General features: G+C 37.3%; 1 protein-coding gene across 2 annotated transcripts in view; it reads left to right on the top strand.

Annotated features, from left to right (window-relative positions):
• LOC124540113 (ATP-binding cassette sub-family C member 4-like) overlaps positions 1-25,173 on the top strand; it is a 42,720-nt gene that overhangs the window by 13,624 nt on the left and 3,923 nt on the right. The window contains exons 6-24 of one of the 2 annotated variants that reach the window (XM_047117556.1): positions 3,714-3,936; positions 8,737-8,893; positions 10,826-11,028; positions 11,246-11,494; positions 12,237-12,384; positions 13,336-13,478; positions 14,298-14,450; positions 15,485-15,678; positions 15,939-16,139; positions 16,814-17,022; positions 17,831-17,994; positions 18,546-18,772; positions 19,490-19,640; positions 21,088-21,214; positions 21,529-21,632; positions 22,117-22,234; positions 22,316-22,555; positions 23,079-23,265; positions 24,672-24,844. In XM_047117556.1, the coding sequence (XP_046973512.1) occupies positions 3,714-3,936; positions 8,737-8,893; positions 10,826-11,028; positions 11,246-11,494; positions 12,237-12,384; positions 13,336-13,478; positions 14,298-14,450; positions 15,485-15,678; positions 15,939-16,139; positions 16,814-17,022; positions 17,831-17,994; positions 18,546-18,772; positions 19,490-19,640; positions 21,088-21,214; positions 21,529-21,632; positions 22,117-22,234; positions 22,316-22,555; positions 23,079-23,265; positions 24,672-24,844 (3,371 nt within the window). Of the gene's footprint in view, positions 1-3,713; positions 3,937-8,736; positions 8,894-10,825; positions 11,029-11,245; positions 11,495-12,215; positions 12,385-13,335; positions 13,479-14,297; positions 14,451-15,484; positions 15,679-15,938; positions 16,140-16,813; positions 17,023-17,830; positions 17,995-18,545; positions 18,773-19,489; positions 19,641-21,087; positions 21,215-21,528; positions 21,633-22,116; positions 22,235-22,315; positions 22,556-23,078; positions 23,266-24,671; positions 24,845-25,173 lie in introns of both variants that reach the window. The other variant, XM_047117547.1, reaches the window with a different exon arrangement.

The following is a 25,173-nucleotide window of genomic DNA, read 5'->3' as shown; positions in this document are numbered from 1 at the left end:
GAAATTATGTAACAAAGATTTACATTTCTTTGTAAAGAATGTCAGTACTACGTCTGTCACACTGAATCTCGATTTATGTGGTTATGTTTGAAGCTAATTTGAAACAATATAAAAATAGCTCTGAAAATCATAAAGTGTTCAGAGCACGGAGTGGATGAAACTGGTTTTTTCCTACTCACACGGTTTAATACGAGTTGTATGTAAAACGACAAGGTTACGTTGTCTTGAAATAAGTAAGTAGAATAACAACGTTGCGTGCTGTATCACTGTGACGTCATATTCTGTAAGAATCGAGGTCAGCAGGATAAAGAATTTGCCTAAATAAGTGATTACTTTCGAAAGGGCTGTATCGTTATCGTTTTACATAAATGTGTTCAAATCACGCTACATTTAACCCTAACATAAATACTATTATTTATATTGTATTTATACTTATGTCTTTATGAATCCAAACAATATATGAATTGTGTGTTTGATTGTTGTTGGAAATAGTTTGAATTTCTCTATTTGTATGTACACTGTACATATATGGATGGGGTGTTTAAATAGCCTCGATATTTTCGCACATTATTTTCGTATCTACTAATAACTTCTACACGATGCATTCCGAGAAAAAATTTGCAAGTAATTTTTACCTTTTATGGCTGTATAAGATATACCAACTTAAATAAAATAAAACATTAAAACTGAAAGGTGTTGATATCGATAGTGCAAAAGTAACTCTATCCGTATCCTTTTCACACTTAAAGCGCTAAACCGATTTAAATGAAATGGGGTGTGGTGATAGTTTGTGTCGGGGGACACATGCTATTGTTTTTAATTCACCCCTCGAGTAAATTGTTGACGGTGTGCGAGCGTGGGTAAAGTTTTATAAATTTCGCGTACAGTCGTTAATTCAGCTTCAGTTGTTAATAATCTATAGTATAATATTATAAATTTGAAAGAAACTGTCTGTCGATCTACCACTACCAGACCACTGAACTGATTTTGATGAAATTTGGTGTGAAGCAAACTTGAACTCGCAAGGTTTATAGGTTTATTCAACAACAATAGCCTGTAAATTCCCACTGCTAGGCTAAAGGCCTCCTCTCCCTTTGAGGAGAAGGTTTTGGAACATATTCCACCACGCTGTTCCAATGTGTGTTGGTGGAATACACATGTGGCAGTGTTTCTATGAATTTTTTCACATGCAGTTTCCTCACGATGTTTTCCTTCACCGCTGAGCACGAGATGAATTATAAAGACAAATTAAGCACATGAAACAGCGGTGCTTGCCTGGGTTTGAACCCGCAATCATCGGTTGAGATGCATGCGTTCTAACCACTGGGCCATCTCGACTCGTTTACTTATTTATACTAGGTTACTTATTTTGCCTTAAACATGAAAACCAACCCCTTAATACACGAGCGAAGCCGCGGACGACAACAAGTATTATATAAACGTAATCTGTGGTTTTATTAAACTGCTCTTTAATCAATTGAATCAATTATTTGTATAGATACAAATCTATGAGATTATGACCCATTAAACATATTTTTAACTTGTAAAAAACTAAACAAAATATCGAGCTAAACCGACGCATGTTTAGTAAAATTATTGACATTCATTTATTTTAAAATGAATCTATTCATATAATAGTATGTTAATGACAAATTATAAGACCCTATCGACGACTCAGGAATTCAATTTGACCAATCATTGTTGTAATTAAATTTTATGAATATAATTCTAAATAAAGCAATATTTTTGAAAAAATATTTAATTGAATACGCATTAATGCTTTTCGTATTTGCGTATTGCTTTCTTATATCATTATTAATATATGATTGTTTGTTTTAAATCCAATTCCACGAACATTAAAATCGGTAATTGAGTCACTAGCAGACATGAGTAAATATATACATAGATGACCTTCGCTGAAAATTTATATACAAGTGCCGATAGTATCGATATATAATCGAATAATATCGAAGTATAGTATAGATATATAAAAATAATAACTACTTACATTCCTGACGGTTCTTCTCGGTAGAATCTGCATTCCGAAACGGAGGTAGCTTCACTTAATATTGTTAAATAACGATTCAAAAATGGTTGTAAAAGCCTACTGGAATAAAGAATATTTTCGTTTTGATTTATATAAGTTTATTAATAGTAGTAGCACACGGCTTAGAGCGTGTTTTAATTGTTTTTCATCATGTTTTGGATTATAAACGAAGCCGATGTCCTTCCTAAGAGTTTAAAGTTCTTCAAACGAAGTTTCATCAGCAGTTGAACGACAGACGGACAGAGATAACATTGCATAAAGCTTTATTATTATCTGAAACATTTATGTTTTAGAATTTCGAAAATTTATATTTGTCTAGTTACTTGATGTGATGAAATTTTAAAGATATTTGGTAGTCATTTGTCGTAAATACCCGATAATTTGCATGTCGTCAGCTAGCTTCCCAAAATTTAAGTGCCATACATTTTTTAAAATTCGAATAGGCTATTTGACAATGCGAAAAATAAATTGAGAATTATTTTAATCACTGTATATTATGAGTTTAAAAATGGTTATTTACTAACGAAACTTGAAAATAAAACTTAATATATTCAAAAATCAATAAATAAAAATGCATTTTTTCAAACGTTTGTCACGTGACACAACACGTTTCTGATTGGCCGGGTTAATGATGAAGTCACTTTCTTGTAAACCTTGCTTTTCTACTATATATACCACAGATTAAATTCCAGCAAAGTGACGTCACCGACCCCTTTGCGGAGCCATATTGTCCAAGTAGCGTTTTCGCGCGTTATTTAAATATGGAATTTTTAATAAGTATGATATTTTTCGGCAAATATGTACTAGAAATAAAAAAAACAACTTTTGCTGGGTTCCTTAACCTCTACTAAATAATATAAAATGGATTTTAAAAACCAGTCAAATAGCCTATTGCCTCTGCAATAAATCTAAAAAAAAACGTATATTTAGTTTAATACGTTCTCAATTTACAGTTAAAGGAAATTGCGTGCGAGTGATCATTAACTGTCATTGTTTACGTAACGACTGCCTTGAGTATTTCCCATCTTCAAAGTCTGACCGATGACTATGCATTGAATTTGTAATTAGACGCTCATTGTCAATATTTTTTTACGGAGAATCTTTAAAATTTTGACACTTTGTCCAAGTTATTGTTTAGCTATTTGCCATTTTCGTAAATTGTGTAAATATACGTGAGTCTTCAGTATTTCAATGGTGCTAATTATATTATACGTAGATATGTTACGTTTTTAAGACCTGTTACGAGGAACTGGGTTTTGTCACGACTCTATTGAAGATTTTCCCATGGCTTCTAAAATATCTAAATTATTTAAGATGAGATATATTTATATAAAGACGATTGAATCGAAAGAAAATTGATTATTACTTTTTTGTTTTCACTACGCAAACGCAAAACAGTTAAGAAAATAAATCTCGATTCATGCGTAAAAATCCACCTCCGACTGCGGTTCGTACTAAGACATACCAGCTTTCATTTTTCGTTTCATTAAACAAACGCTTACAAAACGATTACCTATGAGATATAATAAAATTGGTAGAGTATCGCATAATGATTTATAATTCTTCTATCTTTTGAGGAGACAGCTTGGAGCTTATCCCTGCACTAATATGGGTAGTTAGTATGGAAGCATACTGTCTACTAATCATTTACCTGCCTTGTCCTTAGTCACTACGGCTCTCAAAGACCGCCCTGGGGGAGACGACCGTCGGTCAAGTTGTGAATCTCCTCTCAAACGACGTGAACCGCTTCGACGTGGCGGTTATCTTCGTGCACTACCTCTGGATCGGGCCCCTGGCGACTGTCATCATAACGTTCCTGATGTGGTGCGAGATTAACTGGGCGGCGGTTGTCGGCGTCGGTTTCATGCTCGCGTTTATACCGCTGCAAGGTAGGATTTCATTTGTGTCAAGGATATGTGTATTTACAACACGGCGGCCAGTAAGCGGATGTTGAACTGCAACGAGGTTTCGCAGTATATAAATATAAAATAATAAGTAGCAAAATAAAAAGAAAAAAAGTTTTATAGGTACATTTTTTTTTAATTTATTAAATTGACAGCGTACAATTTTGACCTTATTACATTACATCAGTATTACAGATAGACCATACAAATGTTTTATTTATTATAAAAGTTATATCATCGCTATCATTAAAAATTTAAAATTAAAATTTAACGTAGGTAACACTGCAAGTGACACACCTTTATAGGTAAACAACATAAATATAACATACAAATGCTTATTTACAAAAATTAGTTATAGTTTTAATTAATACTGTTAGTATCTACATGTTTCACAAGAGAGGCTTGGAGTCAGGGATGTCTAATTTGGAGCTAAATACTACTACATCTTAAATAATAAATCACCAATAAAATCTCTCTGCAATCATTGGTCAGAATCCACGTTCTCAATTATAAATATTTTTATTACTTTTTCATGAGAAAATGTACTTATACCGAATTCCTCATAGTCTTCGCGTTTACGTGATAAAATGACAAAACATGTTTTTCAATACTACAGAACGCGGGCATTAATCGTCTGCTTATGGCGTGTGTACTTAGTAATTGTTCAATTGCCGAGCAACAATGCTTTCATGTTTGTATGTTTGGAACGCAATGGTGTGCGGTGTCAGTAAGCTAGGATTACATCGTGATAACAATTGAGTATCACTTGATGGCGAAGTTCGAAATAACGTAAACTGTTTCAATGATTTTAAGAAATGAATACGTAACAAAAGTTAATTCTCGTTCCTATTTATTAATTTGCAAAATTTCCGTTTTTGGTAATACAATGAGTGTACAAAAACGTTTGATTTTCGCTACCAAAAAGATCAGATGGTTTGCAAATGTCTATGCTATTATAAGAGTACATTCTATATTCTATTCTATTCTATATTTTATCTCAAAACATATGTTAATCTTATAATAATTCTACGAAAAAAACAAAATCATATATGTGATTTAAATCAAAACAAAATATTCTTTATCAAAGTGGTATTGAAATAAATGTAAACCTACCACCGGTTCCGAAAGTATATTATAAAGAGAAGACCGGCAAGAAACTCAGTGGTTACTACTACAACTAAAAAAGTACTTTTCCACCTTTTTTAATTATATGTGTCCGTAAAGTACAATAATTTTTTAAAGGCGTAATAAGCAGATTTATAATATTACTTTATTGGCATTATAAATGCGAATTTAAAATATTAATAAAGAATTTTAAATTTACTTACAATGAGTAAATCTTAGATGTTTGTCACACTTGTGGTCAAGGGCCTCTTACAAAGTTTGAATAGAACGATTTCGAGTTTGTTTTTTTATCACGATTACCGCGCTAATTGACTGCGGATACGAATTTATAAATAGTACAGTAGTATATTTTTTTCAAACGTTTGTTACCTCGTGACGTTCTCCCCCGCCGATGAGTACGAAATGATTTATAAATATAACAAAAAGTTTAGTCAACGGAAAACTGTGTTTTTCTTGGCCGGTTAGTTCCTGCTGTTATTATCATATTATGTAACGACCACGTGTTCATTACGCGATGTCGCCTCTTAAGTTAACGACTTTCAGACTTTCTTTTCCTTTTTTTAGTATGTAAAACAAAGTTGATTATTAGAATGTTTATTTTAAACTTTTTTTTTAATTATATAAAATGAATAAATGCTTACAAACGTTTATATGATACTTACTCATAAAAGTAAGTCTGTTCGGGCGGGACAAAACCTCCGCTAGAAGTACGTAGTATAAAATATAGTAGCTTCGCGCTGTTTTTACGTGTACAGACAGAGTGCTTTAAAATGAAGGTTTGTATATAATATAATATATGCATAAAATACATGCATACTATAGTAGAGAAAAGCCGAGAATCTCAACAAACCTAGCCGGAAAAAAAAGGTTTTTTTAATGGGTTCGTTTCTATATAAGATTTTAAATTAACATGGTTATTTTTATTATTAAAGTTATTAGTTTCAGGATATTTAGCATGTTATTTATTTTTGTTCGGTTGACCTCGATATTTCGACATTATCTACGAATGTATTGTTCACGAGACGGGTTTGTTTCTGTTTAATAGTTCAATAGAGACCCTTATGACCTGTGTAAAGCCGGGACGAGTAGCTAGTATAAATATAAATGTAGTTCATGTTATTAGTAGTAGAATTATCCCCGGGTTGCGTGTAAACAGTGGCAAACGCGTAAAGTGCGCGCTATTTACACACTCGCCACATTAGTGAGTCGATTTAATCTCATTTAATGCGTACCGGCTTACCTTATATGGATTTCGAAGGTTACTCGTAATATCTAGATTTAAAACTAATTCGCTCGTCGTTAGGATATAAAATGTAGGAAAGTAGACTAAATTATTGGTCTTCGTCGTTGATTATTGATCGTATACTGGACAGAGTTATATACTGGTAATGATATTTTTTAAGTAATTATTGATTTCCAGGCTTAACACCTATCTATATTCTATATATGTATAGAAAAGCGAAATACCACTCACAGATTAATAATGAAATCTTAGAAACTATAACAACTACAAAGTACACACAGACATGTAGGTTCGGCGGTATCTACGAAAACCGTTTTATTTAATACGGTGTTGGAAATTTGTGTTTTATAGTTACGCGCGGATAAAACCGTACGTTTAAAAAGCATATAGTACTTTATGTACTGTAATTAAAATGGTGGGGAAGAGTAACTGCTGACTTTCCTACCGGTTATTCTCGTACTGCCTTCTTCCTTCCAACCGGTGGTAACTGTTTATTTAATTCAATGCAACGTGACGTTTCAAAAGTGCTCTTATGAGTCTAATTGAATTAAGAATACTACATTTTTGAATTTCGAATCTCCATCAAAATAATGACACCAACCAAAGGCACACCTCTTGATTATGGAAGTATTCCATTTTCAAATCAGGAATCTTTCACTTATTATAGAGCATCTGAAATGTATAGCTTAGGTATAAATTTATAGTTCCATAAAATAAGTAGAATTTTATGTCGTACAATAAATATATAATTAATTATGTTTACCGGCGATTACGATATAATAATCAATTAGCTGTTATGAAAATAATTGGATATATATTTGTATGTTATTTTTATTTTATAACGTAACAAAAAATCTGTCGATAGATCGAGGTCACGCGGTGCATTGATCTATTCGGATCCAAACAGATAATGGGGAGGGCGTCCTTTGAGACGAACGAATATCAAATGATTACAATTATGCAACGGTTGTTGACCCTATCGGATTTTGTTTTGTTGTTATTCAATAATAAAATTATTTAATAACTCGTAGCGTTTGTGAAAGTAATGATTCCGACGGTATCGGTGTAACTGTCATAGATACTTGTATAATTACGATTCTAGATTTTTCCAAATTTTGTATTAATTTCAAAATCATCAACTGTGATGTTGATGTGATGTAATACAAAATCGAATGTTTCGTATTAATATTACTGTTTTGTAAATAATTTTTGTAAAAAATAATGGATCGGGATTTTCAGAAAGGTTTCGAGTTTCAAGTTATGGAGGTACTAATAAAATATTATCAAAGCGATCAGTTTAGAGATTCATACAAAATTAAATTTAATCATCATCATCATCATCGGCCCGTTTTTGTCTACTGCTAACACTGTGGTCTTTCTCCGGCTATTTAATAATAAATAATAAATAGAATTAATATTGGACAACATAACATACATTACTCTGATCCCAATGTAAGCTAAAGCACTTGTGTTATGGAAAATCAGAAGTAACAGCGGTACCACGGTAAATTAAATGTGAGAGTTAATATTATATTACGTACTATGATTTCCCAACATTTGATTTAGCTCGTATTCACAACAAGAGCTGACTTAAATATTTTGTATGTTAAGCGCCCCTTAAGAGTCGAGATGGCCCAGTGGTTTGAACACGTGCATCTTAACCGATGATTGCGGGTTCAAACCCAGGCAAGCACCGCTGTTTCATGTGCTTAATTTGTCTTTATAATTCATCTCGTGCTTTGCGGTGAAGGAAAACATCGTGAGGAAACCTGCATGTGACAAATTTCATAGAAATTCTGCCACATGTGTATTCCACCAACCCGCATTGGAACAGCGTGGTGGAATATGTTCCAAGCCCTCTCCTCAAAAAGGGAGAGGAGGCCTTTAGCCCAGCAGTGGGAAATTTACAGGCTGCTACTTTCTTCTTTTCTTTAAGCGCCCCTTTAGTCTTAACGATACTCGAAACAAATCCACCAGCCAAAGCTTCCCAAAGCTATCATCAAGTAAACCAACCGTTGTAATAGGCTATTTGACAATGCGAAAAATAAATTGTGAATTATTGCAATCAGTGTATATTATGAGTTTAAAAATGGTTATTTACTAACGAAAGTTGAAAATAATACTTAATCTATTCAAAAATCCATAAATAAAAATGCATTTTTTCAAACGTTTGTCACGAGACACGTCGCTCCTGATTGGCCGGGCTTATAATGAAGTCACTTTCTTGTAAACTTTGCTTTTCTAGTAATATGTACCACAGATTAAAATACAGGAAAGTGACGTCATTTACCAAATGCGTAATCTTGCATTGTTAAAATTATGTATGATACTACATATTATACGAAATGCCTGACCTTGACCGTGACCTTGTATAATTCGTATAAGTCGAAATGATTGATTATTTATTCTTTAAACAGCATACCTGGGCAAGCGTACGTCAGTGCTACGATTGAAAACAGCGTTGAGAACGGACGAGCGCGTACGACTCATGAACGAAATCCTCTCCGGCATCCAGGTTATCAAGATGTACACATGGGAGAAACCGTTTGCGGATTTAGTAGCGAAGGCCAGAAAGTGAGTACTGCACAAATCATATTAATCTACAGTGGTACGTCTATAATGCCGTTAACTGACATAATAAAATATATATATTTTTTTATGGTATAGGTTGGCTGACGAGCATATGGGCCACCTGATGGTAAGTGGTCACCATCGCCCATAGACAATGACGCTGTAAGAAATATAACTATTCCTTACATCGTCAATGTGCCACCAACCTTGGGAACTAAGATGTTATGTCCCTTGTGCCCTGGTTATACTGGCTCACTAACCCTTCAGACCGGAACACAACAATACTGAGTACTGTTATTTAGCGGTAGAATAATTGATGAGTGGGTGGTACCTACCCAAACGGGCTTGCACATAGCCCTACCACCAAGTGAAAATCTAATCGATTTTCACTTTTGATAGCATATTAATAAGAAAAGATTCTCAAACGATACATATATATGTTACCGTAACATAACAAAATTCGTCTTATTACACTCTGATGAGACAGATTGTAATCTGTGGAAACATTGTGAACTGTCAAATATGATGGCAATTTAACTTAATATTGATTTTTATTAAGAATTTTGTAATTTTACGGTGACATATGCGGTTGCCTGATACCTTAATTGATTTTGGAAATAATTTAATGGTCTCATCATCGATAAGTTACATATATTTACATTTAAACCGCGTTTTTTTCTTCATAACTCATAATTGAATTTAGATATTACATTCACATACCGCGGCAGCAATGAACAATGAACATCTAATTATATATCTGTACTTTGTACGTGTATGTATGGAAAGTAACAGCCTTTTAATTTCGTAGCATTATCTTCTTTATAAAAAAGTTTTGGTCATTACTACACCATCCTGCTTAAATATGAATGGGTGGCAGATTATCATCCGCCTATTCTAAGATGCACAATTATAAACACAAATTAAGCACATGAAATGTCAGTGGTTGGAACTCTGAATCATCGGTTACGATTCACTTCTACTGTCCACTGTGCTATCAAGGCTTTTGAATATATAACAAAGGGTCGTGATACGTATTTGTATGGTGTTAAATGATATGTAATTACTAATAAGGTTTCGGGCGTACAAAAAACAAGTAGATGTACTATTATGCACTCGCATAATTCTAGAAGGTACAAAATATGACAATATAATTAAACTAATTCGAGTAAAATATCACATTAACAATACTTAAATACCATAACAATATAATATAAAACAGAGTGACATAAAAAAAAAAAAAACATTTTTTTTAAATGATATACATTAACGGTTGTAAAAGCTCCATTCCGGGTTGAAAGTATCCTCTCATTTACCACCCATTCCTGTTATTATTCCACCACCCTGCGCTACGGGCTTAATGACGTAATTGTGGTAAAATTTCACCGAACACAGATTTTCTCATGATGAAGGGAACTTTTTGACGCCGACTGTGATATGCATACTGGTTTATGAATTTGATCCGTGAAAACTTTATAATACTTATTCGGATTCGAGACTTAGATACTCAAGGGAAGTAATATAATAGTAAAGTAAAAAAGTAAAGTAACAGCCTGTAAATTTCCCACTGCTGAGATAAGGCCTCCTCTTCCATTAAGGAGTGGGTTTGGAACATATTCCACCACGCTGTTCCAATGCGAGTTGGTGGAATGCACATGTGGCAGAATTTCGATGAAATTAGACACATGCAGGTTTCCTCATGATGTTGTCCTTCACCGTCGAGCATGAGATGAATTATATACACAGATTAAACACACACATATATATATATATATATATATATATATATATATATATATATATATATATATATATAGTGGTGCTTGCCTGGGTTTGAACCCGCAATCATTGGTTAAGATGCACGCGTTCTAACCACTGGGCCATCTCAGCTCTCAGCTGTAATGGTCAGGAAATAATATATTGAAATGTTAATTACAGGCAAGAGATAAAGCAGATACGTGCAACATCGTACATTCGTGGTGTGCTGACATCGTTTATAATGTTTACGACGAGGATATGTTTGTTCTGCTCGATACTCGCCTACGTTCTGGAGAACAACGTCATAAGCGCCAAACAGGTGTTCGTGGTCACCAGCTTCTATAACATACTGAGACAGACTATGACTGTGTTCTTCCCCCAAGGTGAGTGACCTATTGACTTTAAACTATTTTATATTTTATTTTTTGATTTAACAATTTAATGTAATTTACTTTCACGCACTACTTTCATATACACACGCTCTCACACACAAAACAAGATTTGGTAATTATAACATATTACTTATCTTCTTAATGAGTTGCACAGTTTAGTTTTGTTTATGTGTGTGTGACCATACCAATCGAATATCTATTTTTTCAGGTATAGCACAAGTTGCTGAAGCTTCAATATCTATAAAACGACTTCAGAGTTTCATGTTGTATGAGGACACGAGCAAACCAGTGCCAGGTCTGGCGGAGATCATAACGTCTGCGAAACGGAAAGGAAAAGATTCGAAGGAGAAGAAAACAGACGTTGCCCCGTTAATCAAAGACGTCCCGGAAACCAAAGAGTCGTTAGTCGCTCAGGATTTGGGTCCGCTCGTTAAGAAAGATGACGCGAAACTAAGTGGTGAGTTAAAGTTTCAATTTTGACATTTTAGAAGAGTCGTGCAATATCTTCCGTCTCGCTTTCTTGCATGAAATAGTGGATGTGGTTTCGTGATAAGGGACGGAAGTATGTAACGGGAAATTGGGGAAGCGCGCGCTATTTGATTTGACCAATGAGCGCGCGTGGTTAGTGTTAGCTGTGAAATGGTACCAACTCATTTTTGGGAGTTTGAAATTGGTGTTGCTTATTACGAAAGTGAGATGTTGCTCATCAGATTCGACTACTGTAAGGCGCGTTTTATTCAAATTTTCTTACACGACTGCGTTGTCATGCATGTTTGTAAACTCTATTCCAACTATAAGAGAAGAAAAGCAATAAAAATCATGATCATCAACATAATTTAACTAAAAACTGACGCGATATCATTTGGGTATGATTAATCTATTATATTTGCGGAAAAATTGCGTGTTGAACGAAACTGGTGTCGGAATTTTGGAAGTAAAATTAAAGTTGAAATAAGTACTTAAATATAGTAGTGTTTTGTTATAAATAAAGGTATATTAATCATTAACTCTCTTCTCACTCTCTTCTCTCAAAATATATGTAGTTATAAGCAAATCGCATGATATGAAATGATGAATGTTTTGTTTATCATTTTTTCTAGTTCCATTAATTACAGTAATAAGATAATTTTTTGCATGAATTGCATGTACTGAGTGCTATTTTGGAAATTACTTATCAGATAAGAGTAATGCACCACTAGAGTCGGGCGAGGAAGACGACGAAGAATTGGCAACCAGAGTTGAAGAGGACGCGAGAGGGGTCAGGCTGAAGCACGCTAATGCCAAGTGGATCGTCTCCCACGCCGAGAACACGCTGACCGACCTATCCCTTACTGTCAAACCTGGCAAGTAAGTATTATTACTCAATAATATAATTCATCATCATCATCATCATCATCATCATCATCATCATCACCATCATCATCAGCCTACTGCTGTCCACTGCTGAACATAGGCCTCCCCCAGAGTGCGCCACGTTGCTCGGTCCTCTGCGTCCCTCATCCAGCTTCTACGGGCGATCTTGCGAATGTCGTCGGACCAGCGGGTCGGAGGTCGTCCTACATTACGCTTTCCGAGACGCGGTCTCCACTCTAGGACTCGTCTGCTCCAGCGGCCATCGGCCCTACGACAGATATGGCCAGCCCACTGCCACTTCAGCTTGCTGATTCTCCGAGCTATGTCCGCATATATAGTATATGATTTTATCCGCGAGAAAGACACCTAGCATAGCTCGCTCCATCGCCCGCTGCGCGACCTTCAAATTGTGAACTAGCCTCACCGTCATAATATAATAATTAATTAAAAATAATGAATGTTGCGATATGTTCTACCTCCAAAAGGGTTTTAAAGGGCGGGTCAGTATAAAAATAGGCATAAGGAACATAACATCTTAGTTGCATTGGTGAAGCAAGTGAATGAAAATAATATTTCTTACAGCATTGTCTATGGGCGATAGTGACCACTTACCATCAGGTGGCCCATTAGCTCGGTCGCCTGTTTATATCATACAAAAAAAAACTTAACCGTATTTTGGCAATCTTTTTTTTCAAAAGTAGACTAAACTAGCCATAATAGAGATCGTGCACAAACTGTCTATGGCACAGAGAAGTCGAAGGTCTTAATAATTATGGTATATTTTATGTAGTTTGGGACATTAATACACTCGTTAGGGCTACCAAGAAATCCTTGGTCGAAAACCTTATGCTCGACCCGAAATTCTAGTCAAAATAAGCTAACTACTAGATCAGGCAAATTGTTAAAATAAATGGCAGTGTATTCAAGAAACTATTAACTTTACAGGTTAATCGCAGTAATAGGTCCAGTCGGAGCTGGGAAGTCTTCGTTGTTGCACGTCTTGCTGAAAGAACTACCACTTCAGTCGGGCAGTGTTCACATCGGTGGTACCATTTCGTATGCCAGTCAGGAACCATGGCTATTTGCAGGTAAACGAGTCACAGACTAAAAATACTCATAATTATTTACCTTATTATTGTTGTCTTAAATTTTCGCGATTATTACACATTTAAATAAAACTAATTATAACGGATTTGAATCGCGTATATTAATTATTTTTGACATCCCGACGTTTCGAGCACTTTACAGCGTTCGTGGTCACGGGTAGACGAAAATCAAAAATAATTAATATACGCGATTCAAATCCGTTATAACTAGTTTTATTTAAATTATTTACCTTATTATTTGAACATAAGTACTGATTTCTTTTAATTATGTGTCTGAAGGAGTACATTAGAAACAATAGTTAAAAGACAACCCGTTTACCATTAGTTTTCTATGTTGTCTTGGGTCTGGGTGTTTGTGGTACCGTCATTACTTCTGATTTTCCATAACACAAGTGCTTCAGCTACTTACATTGGGATCAGAGTAATGTATGTGATGTTGTCTCATATTTATATTTATATATATACAACAACAACAACAACAACAGCCTGTAAATTCCCACTGCTGGGCTAAAGGCCTCCTCTCCTTTTGAGGAGAAGGTTTGGAACATATTCCACCATGCTGTTCCAATGCGGGTTGGTGGAATACACATGTGGCTCAATTTCTATGAAATTTGTCACATGCAGGTTTCCTCACGATGTTTTCCTTCACCGCTGACCACGAGATGAATTATAAAGACAAATTAAGCACATGAAACAGCGGTGCTTGCCTGGGTTTGAACCAGCAAACATCGGTTAAGATGCACGCGTTCTAACCACTGGGCCATCTCGACTCTTATTTATATATATAACTATGCTTTTCAGGCAGCGTGCGGCAGAACATCCTGTTCGGGCAGGCGATGGACCGGCCGCGCTACAACGCCGTGGTGCGGCGCTGCGCGCTCGACCGCGACTTCTCGCTGCTGCCGCACGGCGACAAGACCGTGGTCGGCGAGCGCGGCGTCAGCCTCAGCGGCGGTAAGCGCTCTAATCGCTATCAACTCAAATTATTATAAGCAGTCTCGTGTCCGTACATATTTTTATGATTGGCCGATTTTCACTTTACTAGTAGGTAAGGAGGTCAGTGTCCCTGTAACGGTAGTATGTGTAAGTAAACACGTGATATCCCCCAAGAGGAAAGAGTACCGCTGGTGTTTAAGTAGCTATTCCGGTGCACTAGGGCGCAATAAGCATACAGTACAACACAACTTAGGTGTCGCATCGGCAAAATTCGTAAAACCGATCACATCCGAATTGAGTACGTTATCCTAAATTATCAATATTTATTTCTCATGCGAATATGATCTTTGCACAAACGTAATAACTTGTAATATCATATGACCTAATATATTCGTAAATTTGACGCGTCGATTTACATGCACTTGCTTTATCTGACGCGTGAATCTATAGCGACAAATAGCGTCGAATGGCGCGATAGGGAGCTATTTCTATTGGTTGTATAAATCGACAGTAATCGGTTTTATTTTAATTCCATTGCATTTTCCGATGCTACATCTAATTTGTGTCTTACTATATATACTACGCACCGGAAAAAAAGCTTCTGTGTCCCAGCAAGAATTATGTGTCAGCAGAGAGTGACATATTTGAAGTAATATTTGAATAAGTTATTGCGTAAATAATTATGAAAAAATGTGCGTGTTGAGGTACTTAAAGACTATTGCAACCGCGAGAGGAGTAAAAGTAAAGAAATAGGGCTTTATTATTATTATATAGTTATCGCTCGTGACTTTGCACGCATTTTAGGAGTTTGGTTGTTTGTTTGTGTTAGACAAAAAAAAAACAATTTCTTTCCTTGGAGTCAAATTTGCTTCACACCAAATTTCATCAAATTCGTTTCAGCTGTTTGTTAGTGAAAGAGCGAACAGACAGAGCAAACGGACAGACAAAGTTACTTTCACGTTTATAATATTAATAAATATTCAACAGAAAGTAAGAGCTGTTTAGGTAACGTTCGTTTGTCGTACCAGTTCCTAATCATTAATTCGTTGCAGGGCAGCGCGCGCGCATCTCGCTGGCGCGCGCGGTGTACAAGCGCGCCGACATCTACCTGCTGGACGACCCGCTGTCCGCCGTGGACGCGCACGTGGGCCGCCACCTGTTCGAGTCGTGCGTGGTGGGCTACCTGCGGAACACCACGCGCGTGCTCGTCACGCACCAGCTGCAGTTCCTGAGGGACGTCGACCAGGTCACACATACGTCTCTTATTAATAACATAACACAATTACACTCACAAAAATGAAACCGTGACTATCATAATAAATAGTAATCATTGATTATTTTCATCATTCTGTATAAATAAATATACAGTACATATCAATAATTACTAGAGACCTTAATTTTTAACTTTATATCGGCATACATATACAGGCTGTTAAATTTTAACAGGCTGTTAAAAAAAAAGTTAATAATAATGTGTATGATAATAGTATAAAATTGAATCAACAGATTATTATATTGAAGAACGGCTCAATAGCGGCCGCAGGTGACTTCGAGACGCTGAGCGCATCCGGCCTTGACTTCGCGACGCTGCTCGCGCGCGACGAGCAGGAGGACGACAAACCCAACGCCGACGACAAAACGAACACGGACAACGAGGACTCGGTACTGCAGGGCAGCTTCCGAAAGAGGCAAATGAGTATTCACTCGGTAAGCTCTCACTTTATTCCAATTTACTGTTATTATAGATCACTAGGTATCGCTCGTAGCTTTGCATGCATTTTAGAAGTTTGGTTGTCATGTGTTAGACAGAAAAAAAAACAATTTCTTTCCTTGGAGTTCAAATTTGCTTCACAACAAAGTTCATCAAATTCGGTTCAGCGGTTTGGTAGTGAGAGAGCGATAGAGACAGACAGAGTTACACATTTATAATATTTATATAGATAAGGAAATATTTAACTGAAACTAAGATTAGTTTTAAGTAATGTTCCTTTGTCATAACAGTTCGAAATCAAACTAGCTATAACGGATTTGAATCGCGTATATTGATTATTTTTAACATCCCGACGTTTCGAGCACTTTACAGAAATCGTCGGCGGTAGTTGTAAATAATATTTCCTTTGTTCTTCAAATAGACAAATGTCACCTTAGTCTACCCGTGACCACGAACGCTGTAAAGTGCTCGAAACGTCGGGATGTTAAAAATAATTAATATACGCGATTCAAATCCGTTATAGCTAGTTTTATTTCAATGTGTAATCGCGAAAATTTATGACAATATTATAGTATAGTTCGAAATCATTAATAATTTCACAAAGTTAGTGTATGTTTAATATATTGAATCTGTGTAATGGTGAAAGTGACGCTGAATCCGTCGTCCGTAGGTGAGTTCGGTGGACAATCTGACGGCGACGGCGCCGCCGGAGGGCGCGCGCGAGGAGGCTGAGATGCGCTCGGCGGGCGCGGTGTCGGGCCGCGTGTACGGCGCCTACCTGCGCGCCAGCGGCCACCCGCTTCTCGTCGCGCTCATGGTTCTCGTGGCCGTGCTCGCGCAGCTGCTGGGCTCCGCTTCCGACTGGTGGACCAGCTTCTGGTGAGCTCTCCCGCACCCGTCATTATATCGTGAACGATTCCCGATATAATTAAACCAGATTCCAGCCAAGAGACCAATCTTTATCGGTAGCGTCACTGTTGTGTTGTGTTATCAAAGATTCAGAAAACCGCAAAGATTCCCATTCCGTGAGATATAGTTTAACCAGATTCCGGCCTAGAGATCGATGATCTTTATCGGTAAGGTCACTGGGGGTTTTTTGTGTTATCCAATGATTCAGACATTATATCGCGAACAATCCCCATCCCGTGAGATATAATTAAACCAGATTCCCGCCAAGAGACCAATGATCTTTATCGGTAGCGTCACTGTTGTGTTGTGTTATCCAAGATTCAGAAAACGGCAAAGATTCACTCGAGATCTCGACTGTAAACCTTCCATATAAAATCTAAATTGATTTGGCTCTTGTGCCTTTGTTTGTTGGTTATAAAACTCATTCACTCTAAGTTAGCAACAGAGTGAGCTTTGATTCCAGAATATTTGCCACAACGCCTTGATTGGGTTATTTCCTCGAATAATTTGCATTGTAAAATGTAAAGACATTTCCATAATATAAAGCAATTAAAGCCGTTTGTTTATTTCTTTAATTCTATCCGACCGTGCTGTGTTTGCTTTCTCGTTGAATTATGATTGCACTTGTTTATGCGCTCACATATATGCACTTTCATATATCACGCCCAAAGGGTTAGTATCCAAATGAGAGGTCGTAGCTGAACTTTTATCCAGGAGTTTGATATGTTGTAGGTAAAGATATTTGTATTTATATATATTCTGAGCGTTTTCTTTAAAGGGTCAATCAAGAGGAAGATCATCCAAGATCAGTAATAGAAAACTTAGATTCGCAAAACGTGACCAACCCACTGCAATTTTCGTCCAACTTCACGAGATCCCTTCCTGAAAATGCATACTTTAAATCTGGTCTAACTAGATATCAATGCATTTATATTTATACAAGTGAGTATGGGATTTAAACTTATTATATTATTTCTTAATCACTAAAAATATCACAAAGCCATTTGTTTTGTCAACCCTACTATAGTGGAAATAGGTACGAAACTTATATGCTTTATGTGTATATTATGCAGTTTTGAAATAAAATTAAGCCGACGGAATCCTTACGTTTTAATCATGTATGGGTAACTTATGTTTTGGTTACATTTAAACTATTATATAAGAGTCGAGATGGCCCAGTGGTTAGAACACGTGCATCTTAACCGATGATCTCGGGTTCAAACCCAGGCAAGCACCGCTGATTCATGTGCTTAATTTGTCTTTATAATTCATCTCGTGCTCAGCGATGAAGGAAAACATCGTGAGGAAACCTGCATGTGACAAATTTCATAAAAATTCTGCCACATGTGTATTCCACCAACCCGAATTGGAACAGCGTGGTGGAATATGTTCCAAACCTTCTCCTCGAAGGGAGAGGAGGCCTTTAGCTCAGCAGTGGGAATTTACAGGCTGTTGTTGTTGTTGTTGTTTTAAACTATTATATCGTTTTTCAGTTATGGTGGTGGCGCTAGTAGTAGTCTCCCTACTCCGCTCCTTTATGTTCTTCTCGATGGCGATGAGAGCGTCGACGCGTCTGCACAACAACATGTTCTCGTCCATCACTCGCGCGCCGATGCGGTTCTTCCACACCAATCCCTCGGGACGGATCCTGAACCGATTCTCTAAGGACATGGGGGCTGTTGATGAAGTTCTGCCGTCTGCTTTACTTGACGTATTGCAGGTCAGTTGTGAATAAAGTTAACTTAGATATAGCAAAAGTAAAACTCGATACAAGTTTCGAGTTACTATTTGTTCATACCATGTGTAGGAAGATGAGGAAATGGGCTATCTGATGGTAAATGGTAGTCGCTGTTGTTTGTGGCGTAAATGTGTGGAATTAGCAATGTGGAAATTAGCTCACTTACCCTTCAAACCGGAACACAACAATAAGCATTGCTGTTAGACGGTAGATTATGACGTATGTGGAAGTTACCTAACCAGATGGACTTCTAAAAAGCCTTACCACTAAATAAAGTGTAATACTTGGGTTATTGATATGTGACGAATAAATCGAACTACCTTTACTTGGTGATAGGGCTTTGTGCAAGCCCGTCTGGATACCACCCATTCACCAGTTATTCTACCGCCAAATAGCAGTACTCAGTATTGTTGTGTTCCGGTCTGAAGGGTGAGTGAGCCAGTGTAACTACAGGCACAAGGGACATAGCATCTTAGTTCCCAAGGCTGGTGGCACATTGACAATGTAAGGAATAGTTAATATTTCTTACAGCGTCATTGTCTATGGGTGATGGTGACCACTTACCATCAGGTGGCCCTTAAGCTCGTCCGCCAACCTATACCATTAAAAAAAATGAAAAAAAAATCCAGAAAACTATCTTCCCTCAAATTTAAAAAAAAAAAAACAATTGTATCCTAATAACATAATCTAATTTTACAGATCGGTCTCTCGCTGATCGGTATAGTGGTGGTGGTGGCGGTAGTGAACTACTGGCTGCTGGTGCCGACGGTAGCCATTGGGCTGGTGTTCTACGGTCTGCGTATCTTCTACATCGCCTCGAGCCGCAGCATCAAACGCCTCGAGGGTGTGAGTGAGTCATCTCTGAGGCTAACTGCCATGAACCTTGCTATATCACATACATACACTACCTTCTGTTATATTTAAGTTGGATTCGATTCAGCTTCGTAGCTTCCAGTATATTGTTTAGCCCTAGACTAGTTTAGTATAGTACGACATAGCTTAGATGTAGAATTGTTAAAATTCGTAAAACAGATCACATCCGAATTAAATACGCCATCCCAAATTATCCATATTTATTTCTAACGTGAATATGTGAACGTAATAACTTGTAATATCATATGACCTAATATATTCGTCAATTTGACACGTCGATTTACATGCACTTGCTTTCTCTGACGCGAGAATCTGTAGCGACAAATAGCGATGAATGGCGCTATAGCGAGCTATTTCTATTGATTGTGGAAATCGTCAATAATGGGTTTTATTGAATTTTTCGATTCCACATCTAAGTTGTGTCGTACTATACACCTTCCCGTGAATGTCTTAAGACCAAGTTTTCCTTATGCGTGCGTCCTGTTTCGTAATAATTGTCTGTTGCGTTTTATTTTATATGATGATATATGCCGAGCTATTATTGCCATAAACAAGCACATGTTATATTTATTAATAATATTTGTAAGTAGCAAATTTGAGTAGCATAAGTATTGTATCTTTAGATAAGTTATTATATAGCTAAAGTTAAAAGTACCTTTTTAAGCAGTACTTAGAGAGGTATTTTAAATATTAGCGCGACTCGCCCTCAGGACCATACCCTCGTCTGTCTCCCTAAAATGTACATTTTTCAATAAGGCAAAATATTTTTTATCAATTGGTTGTAGGTTAAAGCATTCAAATATACAAAAAAAGCTTTATAATATTAGTTAAGATTATGGCTTCTGGATATGGATCCGGGGTTTAAACTGCAAGACAAAAAAGGCTAAAATTTAATTCATTTAAAATTACTAGTTATAGTATGACACAACATAGATGTAGCATTGGCAAAATTCGTAAAACCGATCACATCCGAATTGAGTACTCCATCCCAAATTATCAATTTTTATTTCTCATGTGAATATGATCTTTACACAAACGTAATAACTTGTAATATCGTATGAACTAATATATTCGTCAATTTGACCCGCCGATTTTCATTCACTTGTTTTCTTGGGTTGAACTGACGCGGGAATCTATAGCGATGAATTTTCCGATGCTACATCTAATTTGTGTCGTACTATAAAATTATCAATAACAGCCCGGAAGTATGGAAATTTGTAACTTGGTCCTGTCTTGGTCCTGTGCCTGAACTGTTTTCGGTCATGACGGATCTATCGACAAAATGAATACGGAGAGTAGGAGAATAAAAAGTATACCTATGTTGGCACACTATAATTTGTTTTCTCGTCTTTCTTGAGATCTGATAGGACAACATTGATATAAATGAAGTTGACTCTATTACATGTGTATGAATTTCCCCACAGCACGTAGTCCTGTATTCTCTCATCTCAACGCGTCTCTTCAAGGAATCACGACAATACGAGCGTTCGGCGCTCAGGAAGCTCTTATAAGAGAGTTTGATAACCATCAGGATCTTCATAGCTCTGCTTGGTGAGTTGTTTAACATTTTGTACAAGTTTATGTCGCTTTCGTCTTTAAATATCGGGTATTGCTTTTGTTATGTGCAACTGTGTAGAAATATTCCGTGTAATTTTATTTACTCTGTGCCGTTCCCCGGTCGACCATCTCTCACACACATGCACACACAAACAATCCATGAACTCAAACTTATCAAATGAATTATTCCTATGTATGTAATATGGCTTCCAAATTTCCAGCTCTTTCTTTACTAAACTTGGAATGGAATTTGTAATGTTTCACACCAAACCTTGACTGCAATAGTGACGTCATATTCCTTGTTATAGGTATTTGTTCATCGCGAGCTCCCGTGCCTTTGGCTTTTGGCTGGATCTTGTGTGTGTCGTTTACATAGCTGTAGTCACATTAAGTTTTCTGGTGTTCGGTCAAGGTAAGACAATATTTATATAAACATTAAAATTGCTTCGATAATTTCAATGCTTTTTTTATTTTTATAGTACTGTACGTCGTTATGGCCCAGAGTCGAGATGGCCCAGTGGTAAGAACGCGCGCATCTTAACCTATGATTGCGGGCTCAAACCCAGGCTAGCACCGCTGATTCATGTGCTTAATTTGTCTTTATAATTCATCTCGTGCTCAGCGGTGAAGGAAAACATCGTGAGGAAACCTTCATGTGACAAATTTCATAGAAATTCTGCCACATGTGTATTCCACCAACGCGCTTTGGAACAGCGTGGTGGAATATGTTCCAAACCTTCTCCTCAAAGGGAGAGAAGGCCTTCAGCCCAGCAGTGGGAATTTACAGGCTGTTGTTGTTGTTGTTGTTGTTGTACGTCGATAAATAATTGTTTTGGTCTTACAATTGTGTGTATTAATATTTTTATAAAGATGTATTTGTTTTGTTGACTGTACAGAAGAGTACGGCGGTAACGTGGGTCTGGCTATAACGCAGGCGATGGGTTTGACCGGCATGTTCCAGTGGGGCATGCGACAGTCCACCGAACTAGAGAACCAAATGACCAGCGTTGAAAGGCAAGGCCATTTATTTTGATTTCGAGAATAATCTTTATTCACTGACGTTCTTCATAAAAATATATATATTTTTTATTACAGAATACAAGAATATTCGCACATCAAATCCGAACCGCCTTTAGAGTCGGAGCCCAGTAAGAAACCGCCGCCATCTTGGCCGGATATGGGTCGTTTGAGTTTCAACCACGTGTACTTATACTACTCGCCCGAGGAACCTCCGGTCTTGAAGGATCTAACCTTGGAAATACTGCCCAAGGAAAAAGTTGGAATTGTCGGTCGCACTGGCGCTGGAAAATCTTCACTCATCAATGCGTTGTTTAGGTAACTAGTTCATCTCTATTATAATTGTAAAATTACACAATTTTTTTTTATGGTATAGGTTGGCGGTCGAGCATATGGGCCACCTGATAGTAAGTAGACACCATCACCCATAGACAATGACGCTGTAAGAAATATTAACTATTCCTTTCATCGTCAATGTGCCACCAACCTTGGGAGCTAAGATGCTATGTCCCTTGTGTCTGTAGTTACACTGGCTCACTCACCCTGCAAACCGGAACACAACAATACTGAGTACTGTTATTTGGCGGTAAAATAACTGATGAGTGGGTGGTACCTACCCAGACGGGCTTGCACAAAGCCCCACCACCAAGTAAACTTAACTTTCTTATACATATGTATAGTAGAAAGAAATGCGTTTAATAAATATAAAATCAAACGAGGCTTGTATCGAAACTATCAGATAAGATGGTTTACGGATCGTTTCATGGTTTTGTCAAGTTGCAACAATTTTTTTTAAATAATTCATTATTAAATTATTGCATTGATTATATTTCTTCCACAGGTTGGCTACAATCGAAGGTGAAATTATAATAGACGGTCGTGAGACGTCGACCCTGGGCCTGCACGAACTGCGCAGCCAGATCTCCATCATCCCACAAGAGCCCGTGCTGTTCTCGGGCACCATGCGCCATAACCTCGACCCCTTCGACGAGTATCCGGATCAAGTTCTGTGGCGCGCTCTTGAAGAGGTTTGCCCTTTCTTACAAATAAATTTTATAATGTATTTGCGAACCCCCCCCCCCCCTCGGCTTCGAACAGGTGTAATACTGATACTAAATTTACTACAGAATTTGTTTTTTTACGACAGTACATAAAAAACTTCTGAAATTATAGTAGTAGACATATACAAAAACCTTCCTCTCGAATCACACAATCTATTAAAAATAAATAGCATTAAAATCCGTTGCGTAATTTGAATGATCTAAGCATACATAGGGACAGACAGTCGTAAGCGACTTTGTTTTATACTATGTATAATATTATTCATCAACTTACAATGGATGACAAATGCGTTGGGACATTTTGGAGCTGCTACGTAATATTACTCACCATCGTACGATGGATGAATACTGAGGACATTTTGGAGCTGCTACGTAATATTACTCACCATCGTACGATGGATGAATACTGAGGACATTTTGGAGCTGCTACATAATATTACTCACCATCGTACGATGGATGAATACTGAGGACATTTTGGAGCTGCTACGTAATATTACTCACCATCGTACGATGGATGAATACTGAGGACATTTTGGAGCTGCTACGTAATATTACTCACCATCGTACGATGGATGAATACTGAGGACATTTTGGAGCTGCTACGTAATATTACTCACCATCGTACGATGGATGAATACTGAGGACATTTTGGAGCTGCTACGTAATATTACTCACCATCGTACGATGGATGAATACTGAGGACATTTTGGAGCTGCTACATAATATTACTCACCATCGTACGATGGATGAATACTGAGGACATTTTGGAGCTGCTACGTAATATTACTCACCATCGTACGATGGATGAATACTGAGGACATTTTGGAGCTGCTACGTAATATTACTCACCATCGTACGATGGATGAATACTGAGGACATTTTGGAGCTGCTACGTAATATTACTCACCATCGTACGATGGATGAATACTGAGGACATTTTGGAGCTGCTACGTAATATTACTCACCATCGTACGATGGATGAATACTGAGGACATTTTGGAGCTGCTACGTAATATTACTCACCATCGTACGATGGATGAATACTGAGGACATTTTGGAGCTGCTACGTAATATTACTCACCATCGTACAATCAAAAAAATCAAAAAAATCAAAATCAAAGTATACTTTATTCAAGTGGGCTTTTACAAGCACTTTTGAATCGTCATTTAACAATTAAGTGAAGCTACCACCGGTTCGGAAAGTAGATTCTACCGAGAAGAACCGGCAAGAAACTCAGTAGTTACTCTTTTTCAACATTTAAAAAAATACAGTCATGTTAGTTAATTTTTAAGTTAATACAATTATTAAATTAATATGGATGAATACTGAGGACATTTTGGAGCTTCTGGTGATGTGGTGTTGGTGTCGCAGGTGGAGCTGAAGGAGGCAGTGACGGAGCTGCCGGCGGGGCTGAGCTCGCGCATGTCGGAGGGCGGCGGCAACTTCTCGGTGGGGCAGCGCCAGCTCGTGTGCCTGGCGCGCGCCATCGTGCGCCGCAACCGCTTGCTCGTGCTCGACGAGGCCACCGCCAACGTCGACCCGCAGTCAGTGCCCCACCTCATACGACCTTGTATATGACCTTGATGTAGATAATATGTAAGTAGCAGAGGTACAAGAGGTATAGTACGACACAACTTAGATGTCGCATCGGCAAAATTCGTAAAACCGATCACACCCGAATTGAGTACGCTGTCCCAAATTATCAATATTTATTTCTCATGCGAATATGGTCTTTGCACAAACGTAATAACTTGTAATATCATATGACGTAATATATTCGTCAATTTGACGCGTCGGTTTACATGCACTTGTTTCCTCTGACGCGTGTTTCTATAGCGACGAATAGCGTCGAATGGCGCGATAGGGAGATATT

Source organism: Vanessa cardui, chromosome 2, assembly GCF_905220365.1.
Source record: "Vanessa cardui chromosome 2, ilVanCard2.1, whole genome shotgun sequence".
Taxonomy (NCBI): domain Eukaryota; kingdom Metazoa; phylum Arthropoda; class Insecta; order Lepidoptera; family Nymphalidae; genus Vanessa; species Vanessa cardui.
The sequence above is the reverse complement of the archived record's forward strand: the minus strand, read 5'-3'. Positions and strand labels throughout refer to the sequence as shown.